The 16,728-nt window shown below is 43.1% G+C and overlaps 1 protein-coding gene across 1 annotated transcript in view; it reads right to left on the bottom strand.

Moving 5' to 3' along the window:
• Nucleotides 1–721: 721 nt before the first annotated feature.
• ADAMTS19 (ADAM metallopeptidase with thrombospondin type 1 motif 19) overlaps nucleotides 722–16,728 on the bottom strand; it is a 179,871-nt gene continuing 163,864 nt past the window's right edge. The window contains exons 20-23 of the mRNA XM_015426577.1: nucleotides 15,222–15,426; nucleotides 13,881–14,033; nucleotides 3,946–4,123; nucleotides 722–947 (exon numbers count right to left, since the gene is read on the bottom strand). Coding sequence (XP_015282063.1) covers nucleotides 796–947; nucleotides 3,946–4,123; nucleotides 13,881–14,033; nucleotides 15,222–15,426 — 688 coding nt within the window. The 3' untranslated portion in view covers nucleotides 722–795. The remainder of the gene's footprint in view (nucleotides 948–3,945; nucleotides 4,124–13,880; nucleotides 14,034–15,221; nucleotides 15,427–16,728) is intronic.

Below are 16,728 nucleotides of genomic sequence, written 5' to 3'. Positions count from 1 at the left end.
CCACAGGCATCCCTGATCTACACAAAACATGGACACTTATTGAACCTTCCCAGGATCAACTCCCATTATTATAATGACTGGAAAATGGATGTTGGATAGCTGTGCATAGATGTTCTGGATCCCATTTTACATTTACCATACAAACACATTACTGGGAACAGTTGAGGTACATTGCATGGTGGGGTCTGAATGTCAGAGAAGCCCCTTAGTAAAACTTTCTATTCCATGTTGATTGCTTTAACTCACCCCAAAACCTGTTGCAAAATTATCTGAAGTCAATCAGTCACTGAGCACCAATAGTTATAATAAAATAAAGTGGACCACTTCTGCATACAGCAAAATTATTCACTTAAGAAAAAAAATCCAGGATAACACGATGGCTTATTATTTGGCATAATGCAACAAACAGTTAAGCATGCTCATCCCATTGATTTCAAGTGATCAGGATTAGCACATTTAACTACACACAGTACTGTACTATTTCTGTTTTGGTGTGGGTGGGGGAGAGGCACATTACCCTACTGAATATAAACATTTAAAATAGTATTTGTTTTTTGTTTAAAAATCTGATAAATGTATCCAAAATAATTCATATAAAATTAATTATGGAAACTCTGGAGATAAAACAAAATGCTATTTAACCAAAATAAAAATGTCTTGGCAGGCAAAATAAATTAATTTGATTAAATTATATGTAATCTGATAATATTTGGTCTGAAGAAGCGTGCTTGTGTGTGTGTTTATAAATAATGTGACTGTGATGAGCTGAGAGCTAGCCAGCCTGCCTGCCAGTGGTCAACTCTTTTGTTGCATTTTCTGCGCATAAAAGTCCCTGCATGTTTCACAGCACCGCTGATACCACCTCATGTCCTGACAAAGGTTCTTCTCTCGTATTACTCTGCAATATACAGGCCATTGGTCTCCAAGACACTTGAATGTTAAAGCAGCTATAAAGAAACATAAATGCAAAAGGATATATTAGTATGAATATACATGTTAAAGACTCTAAAGAGGAACACATTCTCAACCATATGATGGATACATAATTTGATTACAAAAAGGGCATAAGTCTTTCCTATATGCACAGTTAAAGCACAGATTTCAGTAGTTTGTAGTGCGTATACTAGTGTGTAGTAGCAAGGTTGAAAAGAGCTGCCAAACATTAGAGATTAATTGGTTCATTGTGGTATGAATTTTGATAAGTAGCAATATCTGGAAAAAATATATAGTGTACTTCAAAAAGTCCCAAATCAAATCCTTTTATGTGAAAATATAGCCCATGAATAATTGCCCTAACACATCCCATTTCCAGCTCTGTCATTTATGTGCTCCATCAGCCATTGGCCCATCAACTGCCAATCAAGAGTGCTTGTGTGTCATTGGCTGGGTGCTGAGTCCACTCCTCTTCCCTGCCCACTGCCGCCTTAGCCACTGTTTCCTCTCAGAAACTGCCAAAATGGCTGTCTCTCCTAACAAAGACACTTCTTTTGCTTGACTCCTGTGGGACTAACTTTTCCCTCAGTGGCTATTGCTAGGCAACCAAGCTTGGTTCTGTCAGTAAAAAGGCAAAGCCAGGAGGCCCTTTCCAGGCCTTTGTGGGGAACTCATTGGGGCCAGTCCTGACTAGGGTTGCCAGCTCCAGGTTGGGAAATTCCTGGAGATTTTGTGGTGGAGTCTACGGAAGCCAGGGTTTGGGAAGGGGAGAAGCCTCAGGTGAACAGAATGCCATAGAGTCCACCCTGTAAAGCAGTTATTTTGTCCTGATGAACTATTGCTGCCATTCTCCAGATGAGGGCTGGAGATCACTCAGAATTACAACTGCTGTCTAGATGGCAGAGCTCAGTTTCCCTGGAGAAAACGGCTGCTTTGCAGGGTTAAGTCTGTGTCATTATACCCTGCTGAGGTTGCTTCCCTCCTGCTTGGGTCCCCACTGCGGAGAAAGACTACTTTTCCTAGGTAAAGGCTGCAGGTGGTGGTGCAGAGATGGAAAGCTGAAGTCAGAGGGACAGATAAAGGTAGGTTGATGGTTGGCTGGGAAAAATAGGGTTGTCAACTCCAGGTTGCAAAATTCCTGGAGATTTGAGGTGTGGAGCCTGGAGAGGGTGGGGTTTGAGGAGGAGTGGGACCTCAGACAGGTACAATGCCACAGACTCCACCCTCCAAACCAGCCATTTCCTCCTGGGAAACCATTGTTGCCAATCTCCAGGTGAGGGCTGGAGATGACTCAGAATTACAACTGTTCTCCAAGTGGCATGGATCAGTTCCCCTGGAGGAAATGGTGGACTCTGTGTCATTATACCTGCTGAGGTCCCCCCCATGATATTCAGTGTGACACAGCAGTTAGTGCTTCAGAGCAGGGTCTGCCAGACCCAGGGTTCTTCCTGTGGAAGCTGACTGGGTGATTTCAGACCACTCACAGACTGTCAGCCTAACCTACCTCATAGGGTTGTTGTGCAGATCAAAAGGGGGAGAGGAGAATGATGTGAGCTGTTTTGGTCCCCACTGTGGGGAAAGACTGTACTTTTCCTAGGGAGAGGCTCCAGGTGGGGGAGAAGGAAAGCTGAAGTCAGAGGGGCAGATAAAAGTATGTCAATGGTTGGCTGGGAAGGAGATAGGGTTGCCACCTCCAGGTTGGGAAATTCCTGGAGATCTGAGGGGTGGAGCCTGGAGAGGGTAGGTGGGTGGGCCCTCAGACAGGTACAACATCCTCCAAACCAGCCATTTCCTCCTGGGGAACCATTGTTGCCAATTTCCAGGGGAGGGGGGGAGATCACTCATTACAACTGTTCTTCAGACAGCAGAGATCAGTCCCCCTGGAGAAAATGGTAAGCTCTGTGTCATTATACCTTGCTGAAGTCACAACAGCAAATTGACACTGAGTGCCCAAGGCCAGGGCACCCACCCAGAGCCTCTTTCTAGAGCTCGTTGTATTTATTCCCACAATTGGACTTATTCCTAGTATATAATATACGTATTTCAATACTAGAGATAATTCTTCACTGATCTCTCTGAACACAAGTCAAGACAGAAATCTTTTGGCAAACCTTTACAACTTGAGTCTGCTGAACATTACTGCTGATTTTATACTGTAAATTGTAGTCTTTTTTAAAACATATTTTGAGATGCTTTATGACAGCTCTATGTGTACGATCACACACAGTTAGCCGCGTCATAGGCACAAATGCCAGGCAGATTTAAAGGGTGCGATCAGACACGAACATCTGGGAAGCGCCCCGCACCCGTCAGCAACCCGTTTTGCTCCGCCGCATAAGTGGAGTAAAAAGACACCAGGGAAAGTCCAATAGCAAATGGGTTGCTATGGGCCACAGACGGACTTTCCCCCTTCTGATCACTCCAGCACGCTCTCATGGTGTTGTGATGGTCTGATCAGGCCATCCCGACTCCATGCCATTGTTCCCCCCCCTTCTCAGTATGCGCATCATCGCACCCTCCATAGGGAGCCCTCAGTGCTGAGATGTGATTCATCGATTCCCCGTTAAAGTGAATCGGGAACAAAAAAAAGTCCGACTCACCTGCGGTTGCGTCTGATCACGCAGTGGCAGACTGCCCCTGCGGCTTCAAAGGACTGTGTAATCATGCAACTGCGGTTCAAATTCCTCCCGAGGGAATATGTTTGAATTATAATTACTGCTATGAAAGCACTGTTGTACAGCAGTCTATAAGTTATAGTAAATAAATGTAATCCCATGAAGTATAAAGTCCCAAGAGTTTCTCACTATAACTTCAGGATAGCTCAACAGCCCATAGAGATGGAGTTTCACAGTGTCTATGGGACAACTGAATGAGGTCACATAGATGCTGGACATAAGGAGGATGTGACCAGCCCATAGCATGAAATGAAAGGGTTCTGGTAGCTCCAGGGTTTTGTTTCCTGTAACTTTAGTTATAAAGACATCGCCTACATATGTTATGACTGTTACTTACCTAAGCGAGGAGATGTAATTGTGTTCACATTAATTTTTTCATTGCAGGGCTGCAGGTGACAAGGTCTGTAAGCTGCAGGCTTTTCAGATGAAAAACATTCATTGCCATGCCTTCCTGTGATCTTGTGCATGCACTGGATTACTCGTGATTGCATTCCTTTGCCACAGGTGATGGAACACTGCAAGGAATATAAAAAAGCTAGTTATCCTGACCTGGATAGCCCATGCAAGCTCAATCTCGTCAGATCTCGGAAGCTAAGCAGGGCTGGCCCTGGCAATTACTTGGAAGGGCAACCTCCAAGGAATAGCATGGCCGGGACGCAGATGCAGGTAATATCAAGCCACATCTCTGAAATATCCTAGCCCCACTAGGGGTCACCAGTAGTCACCATGACTTCTAGGCTCGCAAACACACACTAAACACTCAGCAAAAGAAAAAGAGCAAGTTATGATCCTTTCTTGTCCACAAGCTCACATTTCACTCAAACTGGTTATTAATACATTTTTAAATAAAACAAGTTCGAATACTTTTGTTATTATGCTTCATTTTTGTTCTTTGTTAAATACTGAAGAACAGAACTGGTAGGTGAGAGCTAGAACGGGTATATACTATGGTATTCCACTATGATTGAACTTTCCTTGGGTTCCTATTTTTATGACTAGTATGGTAGATTAAGGTAGAATGGGATGTACTACTTTGCAGGGTAGGGGCTCATATTTTTAGTTGTTCATCTAAGGAACAGACTCAGCACATATACAAAATTTACACAGCAGGGAGCAGACTGGATTAGACATTTTACCCTGATTTATCCCTGATTCGTTTTTACTTACAGAGAGATTTTTACACAGTGATACCTCCTACTTGCAGCCTAAAATGGTACCATCTGCTCTATCACCTTAGAACTCTGTCACCTGATTCTGCTGCATGTGTAGACCTGGCCCAGCAATGTGAGAAAAGGGCATATAGAGAGAAATAGAATGGAAATGTTTTTCCTTCTAAAACACACTAATTGTGTCACTGAAAAAGGACATCACGATTAATTTTATAGTTTGATGTAGTAATCTACCACATGTTTTCCTCCAGTTTTCAGAGCAAATTTTTCAAGAGTGCAAAACTCGTCATACCCCATATCCTTTTAAAATTTTGGTACCTGGTTACCTGAAAGGAAGACCAGTTCCCCCCCATATGTGCCACCTTAAATTCATATACATGTTACAGTTCTGTACAGTAATTTTAAAAACCCTTCTGTGTATAAACCTTTTTAGGGAGATTGTTTTATATTCAGTGCCTTCCTTTCAAGGAAATACAGCACTGATTTACCGGTCACAGTCCGTTGGGGTTAGGGTGGGGGGTGAGGCAAAGGAAGTGTGGTTTTGCAGCTTTGAGCTGCCTGCAGGCTCTGAGGAGTGGGACCAGCTACACTGGCTGGCTGACAATCATGTTCCCCCTCAACCTCCTCCAGACTTAACATTCCCAAGTCCTTCAGCCTTTCCTCATAGGGCTTGGTCTCCAGGCCCCCGATCATCCTCATTGCTCTCCTCTGCACCCGCTCCATTCCGTCCACATCCTTTTTGAAAAGAGGCCTCCAGAACTGCACACAATACTACAGGTGCGGCCTGACCAATGCGGTGCATCAGCGGGACTATCATATCTTGTGATTTGGATGTTATGCCTCTCTTAATACACCCCAAGATCGCATTAGCCTTTTTTTGTCACCGCATCACACTGGCTGCTCATATTTAACTTATACACATGCTACTATCCAGAAGTGTACCCCCCATCCAGTATGCGTGTTCCTCATTTTTGTTACCCAGATGTAAAACTCAGCACTTATCCTTGTTAAATCACATCTTGTTCACTTCCACCCACTTTTCCGACGTGTTCAGATCTCATTGAATTCTATCTCTATCTTCTGGTGTGTTCGCTGCTCCTCCCAATTTGGTGTCTGCAAATTTAATGAGTAGCCCCTCCAAACCCTCATCCAGATCATTTATAAAACTATTGAAAAGTACCAGGCCCAGAACCAAGCCCTATGGCACCCCATGGGACACCTCCCTCCATTCAGATGAAATGCCATTAACAACTACTCTCTGAGTTTGGCTCTCCAACCAGTTCCCTATCCACCTAACTATCCTAGAGTTCATTCCACAGTCCTCTAGTTTACCCATCAGAACATCATGGGGAACCCTGTCAAAAGCTTTACTGAAATCCAGGTAAACAACATCAACAGTATCCCCTCGATCCGGTAAGCTTGTTGCTTGACCGAGGAAGGAAATGAGGTTCATCTGGCGGGATCTGTTGAAGACAAATCCGTGCTGACTTCCCTGGATCACCAAGTTGTCCTTTAGATGCTCTCAGATCGATCCCTTTAAAATCTGCTCCAGTATCTTCCCTGGGACAGAGGTCAGACTGACTGGCCTGTAGTTTCCTGGGTCATCCCTCCTCTCTTTTTTGAAAATTGGGATAATTTCTTCCCTCCCCCAGTCTTGCGGCACATCTCCCATCCTCCAAGAGGTCTGGAAGATGATGGATAAATGCTCTGCAGGCTCTCTAGAAAGTTCTTTGAGCACTCTTGGGTGCATACCATCTGGCCCTGGGGATCTGTACCCATTCAAGCCAGGTGCTTCTCAACTACCTCTCTGTCCATGACAACCAGCAGCTCAGACGCCGTGCCTTGCCCACTACCATCTCTAGATGAGCCTGTTCTCTTCTTTAGGGAAAAAACTGAGGCAGAATAGGCATTGAGCCTTTCTGCTTTCTCTCTGTCCTCTGTCAGAGTTTCTCCATTTTCATCCAACAGTGGGCCCATTGCCTCTTTTATCTTGCATTTGCTCCTCACATATCTGAAGAAGATTTTCTTCTTGTAGTGAGCTTCCCTGGCCAGCTTTAGCTCACTGTGAGCTTTGGCCTCTCTGATGGCTTACCTACAGTGCCTAGCAACCTGCAGATATTCTTCTTTAGATGTATGTCCTTGCCTCCATTTCTTGAACATTTCCTTTTTATCCCTTAGCACATCACACAGTTCTCTGTTTATCCATATTGGCTTCTTGGATCCCCGACCATGTTTCTTTCTTGCTGGAATAGGGGCAGCTTGAGCTTGCAAGAGCTCTTGTTTTAGGAGAGCCCACCCTTCACTTACTCCTTTCCTTTCCAGCAGTCTTGCCCATGGAAGAATTCTCACCATGCCCCTAAGTTTATTAAAATCTACCCTACTGAAATCTAACATACATGTGTGGCTACAAACTTCCTTGGTCACCCACAGCAAAAGGAATTCTAGCAGGACATGGTCACTTCCCCCTAAGGTCCCCACCACCTTCACTCCATCTACTCAGCCACATGCTCAGCTTGCACTGCTGGCTGGCTTCCACCACCAGGTGGCAAGGGGACCATGCAGCAGCTGGTGCTCACAGGGATCCTGGGTCTTCCCACTCCATGGATGTATCCCCCAGCAAGTGGGCCTGGGGGGTGAGGTTATCGGGCAGCAGGTTGGTCACCCAATTTTGGATCTGTTACCATACTGTGCCAATGTTCCTTCAATTGTATTCAATAAAAGCTGTGGCCATATTTTCACAGTCTCTGTAATTTTCTTTCCACCGCATCGCCCCATATCCTCTCTGAGCCTGCAAATATGGTAATATAAGACAACATGAAGCATCAGCCCACCGGACAACCACTTAAGCATATTTCCAATCCCCCCCCAAAAAAAAATCCTAGGAGGGAGGGACTGTTTTTCAGGAGCAGAAAAACATTTATAAAAGCTCCCCCCCCACACACACACTTTGGTCACCTGTAGTTCTACATATATTATAATTTCGGTCATTCAGATCTGAAAACACATTAATGACTTGTGATTCCCACTAGTTCCCACTAGTTCTATTGATTATTTACACAGCTCCCACTTGAAAGCTTTATATTTTAGTTTTTTGTCTCTATTTTGAAAAAGTCAATTAAAAATAGAAAACTAGCATTTTCCTTAATACTGATATATAAGAAGAATGCACCCCTGCTATTAGTATCTTAATGTTATTACTTGCAATTTCCTCATTCTGTTAAGTGGTTGTAACTAGGCAATATAACCAAAAGCAGAATGGGGGAGGTCCTCATAAAATTTCTATATGAACAAAATTACTGGATTTCTGTTCTTGCAGTGATCATTCATTTCTTCATGGATCTTTAAGCATGCAGGGTACTTACTAGCATCCCCATACATGGATGTTTGTACATATGAAACATATACAGCTTTGTTGATGCAAAAGCTAAGCCTGATTCAAATTTGACCCATGTAGAAAAACCAGATCAAATCTAAGCTTGAATTTATAGTTAAAAAACAGTCCTAACGTTAACATGCCTATTGTGTCTTATTGGACATAGACTGATGTTAATTTTCTGTCCATGTGAAACTGGATGAATATTTACACACACAATTCTTCACTGTTGTTTCTGACTGAGAGGATTTTAAAAAATCCTATATAAAAACAGTTTTAAACAGAGACTAAATGTTCTAAAATGCCAAAGAGGTGTTTTTGTTTTTTTAATGCAGCTACTTTCTATCTTTAGTGCAGGCTTAAAAATACTGCAAAACTGTCCAAGTGCCAAGTCAAGCAGACCATTCTTGTCAATGAATCCTGGTTGAAGATAGCTGAAAGCATTTTTATTAAAAATGGGAGATTTTCTGCAAAAGCATTATCTATAGTGATAGTATTATGAACCTCTTGTCTGCTTAATTCAGTGAATGATAGCAAACAATCTTTAACTTGGCATATACAAGTTTACCCAAGATCCTCTCTTTCCTCTGCCTGTCAGAGGCATATACTTTGAAGCAAACACAGAATTTGTTACAGCTGAAGAAGGTGCTGTAATGCTCTAGCTACTTCCAGCTGGACTCAGTAAGAATTCCTAAATTAAGGGAAAAATTGTTGCTGGCGGACAGCAACATTTAAACTGTGTACCTTAGCCAAGATAATAGGCAATCACTGCTGAGCTTGATAAAAGCTGCAGTTGGAAGTGCCAATCTGTAACAGTGTTAACAACACAGACTTCGACAATTTCTTCCAAGAATAAATGATCACTCCAGTTGCAATCCACAAATCACATCTTCCAGAATTATTATAGAGAGAACATAAGGACACAAGAATTGCCTTGCTGGATCACACCAAATGTCTCTTGAACACAAACCAGAACACAATCTTAAAAATGCTGCAAGTTACTGGTTTAACAACAAGGGTTTGCCTAAAACCAGAAATTGATGTGGTGTATACTCATTAGTCCATATTTTTAACATGGATTTTAAAAAAAGTTCCCATGTTACCTAATCGAGAGATGGAGACGACATACACTTTTTCAAAGACAATTACTGCCTGAGAGGAATTACCTTATTTATTTAATTTAAAATATTTTTATACCAGCTTTCCATATAACTTTGGGCTCCCAAAATGGTGAACAATCAAAAAGTTGAAACCCACCATTAAAAATACACACATATAGGAGCTTCCGTTTCCAGACTCATCAATGGCAGACACCAGCACGGGGGGTGCTCCTGCTCCTAGCTGCTGACCCCCAGCCCCCCTGTGGAGGCAATGACACCACAGACCACAGTGAGTACTCTTCAAGGAAGACTCACAGCAGGGAGCTTACTTTGGTAAGAGAAGACGGGCGGCGGTTCGCTTTCCTACCAGAGAATTGCATGGAGAACTAGCTGAGTCTGGAGGACCCAAGGGAGCCCACCAAAGCTTTGCTCCCTGGGTAATTTAGAACAACAGACGTTGGAACTTATATAAACCATCTTTTCCTTTGCTTTCTGTTTGCAGAACGCTCCTATAAAGTGGTGACAATGTGAGATCTGGAAAAGAAGGACTGCCCCTTTAAGCTCGGGTGATTGGCACAGAGTGATTTGAGAGGCAGGGAAACCCATCTTTCCCTTAAAGCGGCTAGGAATAGTGGCGCAAGCAAGCTGCAAGACTGTACTTTTTTGTATTGAATTTCATGGCCCCCCTGTTATAAGCAACTACAAGGGGAGTTACTTTAACCTGAAAACAAAGGGACTGGGGAAAGACAGCTCTATAACTATATTATACTAAGATATCTAACTGGGTATCCCCTTTGGAAGCATTTATCAAACCTACATTATATATTTATCAAACCTACATTGCCGTGTAAGCCGCCCTGAGCCCTACGGGGGAGGGGTATAAATTTAACAAATAAATAAATAAATAAATCCTTTATGGAGGTATAAAGATTTTCTGGATCCCCAGAACAAATTAAAATCATTCGATGAATTGCGAGAATTTAATACAAACCTGACGTGTTGGGAGAGAATGCAATTGGAAACAAGATTCAAAAGGAATGAAAAGAATGGTTTTTATGAGAAGCCATTGGGTCTGCTATAGACCACCAAGCCAGGCAGAGGATTTGGCTGAGACACTCCTAGAACAGATTACAAAGTTCTCAAGGAGACAGGACATGGTGGTCATGTGAGATTTCAATTACCTGGATATCTGTTGGAAGTCCAACTCTACTAAAAATGAAAAGGCCAATAAATGCCTGATTTGTCTTGCCGACAACTTCATTTTACAGAAAATGGAGAGGGAAACAAGGGGATCGGCTATCTTGGACTTGATTCTTACCAACAGGAAAGAACTGGTTGACGAGGTGAAAGTAGTGGGAACCCTGGGTAATAGTGACCATGTAATTTTGGAATTTACAGTCTTGGGGAAGATAAACGCTGTACATAGACATATAGGTTGGACTTCAGGAAGGCAAATTTTGAGAAACTTAAAGTTATGCTGGGTAGAATCGCATGGTCAGAAATACTTAAGGAGAAGGGTGTTCAAGAGGGATGGGAGTTTTTTAAAAGTAAAATACTAAAGGCACAATCACAAATGATTCCTATGAGAAGGAATAATGGGAGGAGCCTAAAGAAGCCAAGGTGGCTCCATAAACAGCTTTCTAAAGACCTGAGAAATAAAAAAGACTCATTCAGAAAGTAGAAGGATGAGTATAAAGAAATATCAGTGCTTGTAGAGAGAGAGTTAGGAAAGCTAACAAGGGGTTATAATGGCCTCATCCACTGCCAGTTGTTGGTACACCTGTGCGAGACCCAACTTGCCAAAAATCTTAGCCCCCACTAAGGAAGCCAACACATGACTCACGACCGGGACTGGGTAGGCATGGTCATGGAGGGCCTTGTTCAATGTGCATTTATAGTCTGTGCAGATGTGGATGTCACCATCGGGCTTTATGGGGTCTCCCACAGCACATGGGAGACCGGTTTGAGGACCCCTTGTGCCACTAAAAGGTCTAGGTCCGCATTTATTTTCGGCCACAAAGCAAGTGGGGCGGTGCAGAACCGCATGCGGATGGGGGCAATTTGGGGATCGAGTTGCAATGAAACCGGGGGCCCCTTGTAACAACCCAGAGCCCCCTCAAAGACTGCGGGGAATTCCCCACACACCTCAGCAAAGTCCTGCAGCACACATTATTCACCCCCCCACTGTGATGCCCAACGGTGCAAACCATGCCCACCCCAATAAGCTAACCAAATTCCCCTCCACTACTATTAAGCCCAGAAAACCGTAAAAGCCCCAGTACTGCACCTAGAAAGTCCCCACACCCCATATTGGAACCGGGTTCCTCTGGAAGTCCGCCAGGCTCAAGGGCAAAGGCCGCAGGTGGGGCCCGCCGTTCGGGCAAAGTCTGTTCAGCGTTTCCTCAGATATGATGGAAGCTGCTGACTCTGAGTCCACTTCCATTGGGCAGGGGGACCCCTCAATCGAGACCTGGATCTTCGGGGCTGTGGGCAAGTTGATGAGGCGTAGTACCAGCAGGCTGGCTGGTCAGGAGGTAGAGATCGTCTGTGCCCTCGGTGGCCTCGTAGTGTGTGGACACCTGGCGGCGTGGTTGTGGCTGGGGTGGATGGTTCCGGTTGCCCTTGGATCTGCAAACGTGGGCGAGGTGTCCTTGTTTTCCACATGTGTGGCAGTTGGCGTCACGGAACCGGCACGACCTGCGCTTGTGCACCTCTCCGCAGCTGGCTGATGGGGAATGTCCGGCAGGCTTACCAGTGTGCCCGGAGGCTCTGGCGGATCCCGGCGGTGGGGTGTGTGAATGAGACGGACGTTGTCCTTGTCTGAGGTCTTGGGTGCCGAGTCGGGGGAGCACTAGACAGGATGCTGCTGGTGGCTGGTCATGGTGGGAGGCCTCATGGGCGATGGCGAGCTGGAGGGCCTCAAGTTTGATGTCAGATGTGCCGATCATTTTTCGGTGGAGCTTCATGTCGCTGATTTCCCAGGCGAACTGGGTCAAGAGGTTCTCCTCCACCTTGGAGAAGTCGCACTCCATAGTGTGTTGGTGCAGCATGACCATGAATGACCATGATGCACCCCTGGAATTCCATCCACTTGGCCAGCATCGTTGGCTTGGGTGTGAGGTACCTGGTCAGGGCATCTATGATCTCCTCGTATGTACACTTGAGGATAGCCTTTGGGGCCAGGAGGCTCTTTGTGAGCCGGATGGTGTTCACACCACAAGAGCTGAGGAGGAGAGCCCTTCTCTTGCCCACATCGGTTATCTCATGGAAGGCAAGGTGGCAGGTTAGCTGGTCCATCCACAAATCCCAGAGCTCTGGATGAGTGGGGTCGAAAACCTTGAGGTGTCCTGGGGCGGAGGCCATGACTCTAGTGCAGAGTGGGGGAATGGTGTTCAGCAACGCCGGGCACGGTGTGGTGCTTCTCGGGAGCGGTGCGGGGCCCGGTGGCATTTTCTGGAACGATGCTCGGTGCTGCGCTGGAAGGTGAGCCTGGCCTGCTCATCAGGATCCCACCTTCATTGCCACTGAAAAGTACTGTGTTCGACGCATGGAGAACTCAGACTACGACATGCATTCAGACGCGTTTATAGTACTTCACAACAAGACAAGGAAAAATGGCCCTGCAAGGCCAACTATATACACTCCACCCGGCACACCTCTGTCCCCATAGGAGGGTTTGGATTTCCCACCAAGGGTGCTATTGGTGGACTCGAGGTGGACTAGGTTCCTAGGTCCCCTTTGTGTTTGGGGATCAAGCTCCTGCTTTAACCGTGGACCCCTGGTGACGGTCTGCATACATAACAGTGCTGTAAGGAGAAAGAACTGCTCTGCTGGAACAACTATTGTAGCAGAGCCAGGTATAAATGAGCAGGTACAAAAGAGGACTCCTACAGTCTGGATTCAAATCAAGGTGGAGAAGCACTTATACTGAAGGTGAGTATTACAAATCCCCAAGGTTTATATTCCAAGCCAAGGAATTATAAACATTGGCAATATCACAAGTAAAATATAACAAATGGTATCTTTATTAAAACAAAACTATATTTGACCCAAAGAAGATGAAAAAGTAAGAACAAGTAGCAGTCATAATTAAAGTTCATTGGGAAAAGCTTGTCTAAAAAGAGTAAAATGTATATGTCTTTTAAATAGTGTTAGGCTCTTCCAAGATTCCTGTTTTGTTTAAAATTGAGATTTCAAATTGCAGGGGTAATTGTAGCTTGTCTATGATGCCACAATTTTTACCATATATTCTATTTCTTGGCTTATCCCCATCAAATAGTGTTGCATCCAAAGAATTGTGAGCAAAAGGGAAATAGCTGCTAACTGTTTCACAAATGCTTAAAATTCATTCTGTGATATAACAGGTAGATTCTATGGTATTATTTCAGTTCATTTTGTGAAATAATTTGTGCCAATGGCTGTGTATTTGGAAGAATATTTCTAGATTTAGTTCCTCTTCTCTAGTGCAGTATTCAAGGATGAGCTCCTTCTGTGAGTGAAGTCAACTTCCACATGAAGAAGGACAACTTTTCATTCAACCAAGAATGTTGTTCAATCTGTATTTCTTTATTAAAGATATAATGGGAGATATTATAAAAAATGAGTATCATTAGTAGAAAGCATGCTGCACCTTAGACCAGTCTCCCATTCTCCAGACATAACATTTGGAATAGTCTTCACAGTCTTCTGCTTCTTTAGGTCTTGTAGATAAGACACACTTCTTTCGAGGATTGGTACACCTCACAGTTCGATGCCGTACTCCTTTGCCACATTTTACAGAGCACTATAGAAAGATGTTAAACATTAAACAGAATTCACACAACTATAAATACTAATGTTTCACAAAGGGCCCCATACCTAAGGTTTCTACATTATACAGATCACTTAAAAAGACAGTAAAATGAGTAAAGTTCTTTTTAAAAGCTTTAAAAAGAACACAGTGAAGATATAAAGAACAGCAAAGTAAGGTACACACCAACCAGTATAGCAAATACAGTGGCTTCACAATGCTCCTATTTGCTCTCAAATCTCATATAACTATGAGCAGTACTTTACAATGCCAGTTCAGGAACCTGAGATGGTTTAGGTTGTGGATTAAAGAAAACTCCCTTCTGGTTTAATTACTAAGGGACACTGCTAACCTCCCTAGCTGTTACACCGTGCCACAGCTGTAGTGTTGCCTGGCTTCCTACCAGCAACCCTCTTTCTGAGTGGTGGCAGGAGAACAACAAAGTAAGAACTAGCTGTCAGGCAACTGGCAGGATGTCACTTCCAGGGAAAACCCAGAAATGAAACCAGCCCTCTTAAATTCTAGAGAGGCATGATTCACTTCTGGATTTCTCCCCTGGAAATGACATCATGCCATTGCCACCCCCTCTATGTTCCCCCTAGATTGGCAATTATACTCAGCTGTGAAGGAGAAAAGGAGGGGGGAGTGGAGTTCCTGGACCACAGGACCACTGGTAAGATTGTTGTCACATCAGTGCTTGTAAGGCAATGTGAAAAGGACAAGGGAACAGGATAGCACCAGCAGGGAGTGCTGAGGTCATTTCCACTTGCTCCCACTGTACTTGTTATTGCTTCTGTACCATGGGCACCTGTGTAGAAGTAGCCTTAGTTACAGAAAAAACACAAATCAAGGCTTTATGCCTCTCCCCACCCCCCTGATTTAAGCCCTGACCTGGATGGTCCAGGCAGCCCAATCTTGTCAGATCTTGGAAGCTAAGCAGGGTTGGCTCTGGTTAGTACCTGGATGGGAGACCAACAAGGAAGGCCAGGGTTGATATGAAGAGGCAGGCAATGGCAAACCACCTCTGTTCATCCCTTGCATGAAAGCCCTATGTGGTTACCGTAAATTGGCTATGCAGTGATGGTACTTCCCATCACCCTTGATTTAATGTCAACAAAGCCCCTAAATTTGGATAAACTGAATAAATAGTAAAGAAATGATTAATTGGTACAAAAACTGCACCTCAGACCACACTCCAGCTTCCCACACCGTCATGCAATCCTGGCCTTCACAGCGCTGGGAGGAAGTAGGTTTTGGTCCAAGACAGTCTCTCTCACGTGCTCTGATTAATGTTCCATTTCTGAGTTGCTGAGCACAGGCTACTTGTCTGTTCTGGGCTCCCTTTCCACATGTCCTTGAGCATGGAGTCCATTCTGTCATCATCCATCTACGTTTAAAAACACCAGAACATACATATTAAGTACTTACTACCTGTTCCTGTCAAAGCAGATTATTTTCTAAACAGTATTTTCTTGTATAGCTTTATTTTAATGAACATTTTAAAACTGCTTTTATTAATGTGACCTTCACAACAACTTCCTGAGCATTCTTAGTGGAGTAATCCTTCCACTGAGACAATGTAAAGTTAGCTTGCAAGCCAGAGCTTTAATTCATTCCACAATTCATTGATACTGTATATTTATAAAATATTTAGGCTAAACAGGAATCAAAAGATTTTTATGTATTGCATGTTTCTTAAGATATTTATTTAAATCCTGAAGTTACAAGAAAGCATTTAATTTGCAAACTATGAATAAGTATGTAAGTATCAACATTTAGTTTCATCACCAGCTTTTGCTTTTAATTTATATTTTCCATACTCCTTCCCAGTATTTCTTCTACAATAAAAAACTAGAAATAGGTGTAGTGTGAAAAACAGTAAGGCCCATTGTGGAATGCTTAAAAACAAGGGGTTGGGTTTGAAATTTCTGCTAACCCACAGATTTACAAGGCGGCCACCCTCCCTTGACCTAAGTTTACTATTTATAAAATGGAAATAATTGTAGTACCTCAACATTGCTATGAAAATGAATGAACTTTAACAGAACTTTACATTTGAGCTTTAAAAGAAGTTCTAAAGCACTTTTAATATTAAAAACTCTATATAAATTCTTAATTATCACTATAATTGTAATTCTGTACATTATATACACTTCTTTTTGTCTTCCAAATACTAAAGCCACTTTATGAATACTGAACTACCATAACTACTTCAATGTTTATATTTGTTACATTCATTTTAAAAGTTAAATTTCACTCTCTTTTCTAAATATAGCAATATAGTAAAGTCTGATGATACAAAGTTACAGCCATTACCCAGGTACTGCAGTTTTTGTTTTATTGGGTGTTTTTTTTTATTATGGACATTGGGGGGAAAGATACAATTTTAGTATTAATTAAAGCTATTAAACTGACAAATACCTAATCTATCACTATTTATTATCTAGCGCATGCTGTAAACTCTTGTTTCCCATTAAATTCATAGAGAGATTGAATCTACATAAGGGGAAGGGGTATTTCTGAACATGCACAATATTATATTTTCATAAACACAGCAGAGATTCACAGCCATTTGAGAGTTGTGATACCCTATTATTGTTTGATTTCATTACATTTTCTGTCTTAAACAGAAAAAATTTACAACTAAATTAAGAACATCCATTCCAACAAAAATGCAACTTAATAAAGT

The sequence above is a fragment of the Gekko japonicus genome, unplaced genomic scaffold, assembly GCF_001447785.1.
Source record: "Gekko japonicus isolate JY-2015 unplaced genomic scaffold, Gekko_japonicus_V1.1 scaffold1511, whole genome shotgun sequence".
Classification (NCBI taxonomy): Eukaryota; Metazoa; Chordata; class Lepidosauria; order Squamata; family Gekkonidae; genus Gekko; species Gekko japonicus.
Note: the sequence above shows the minus strand (reverse complement) of the source record. Positions and strands in the feature narration are given on the sequence as shown.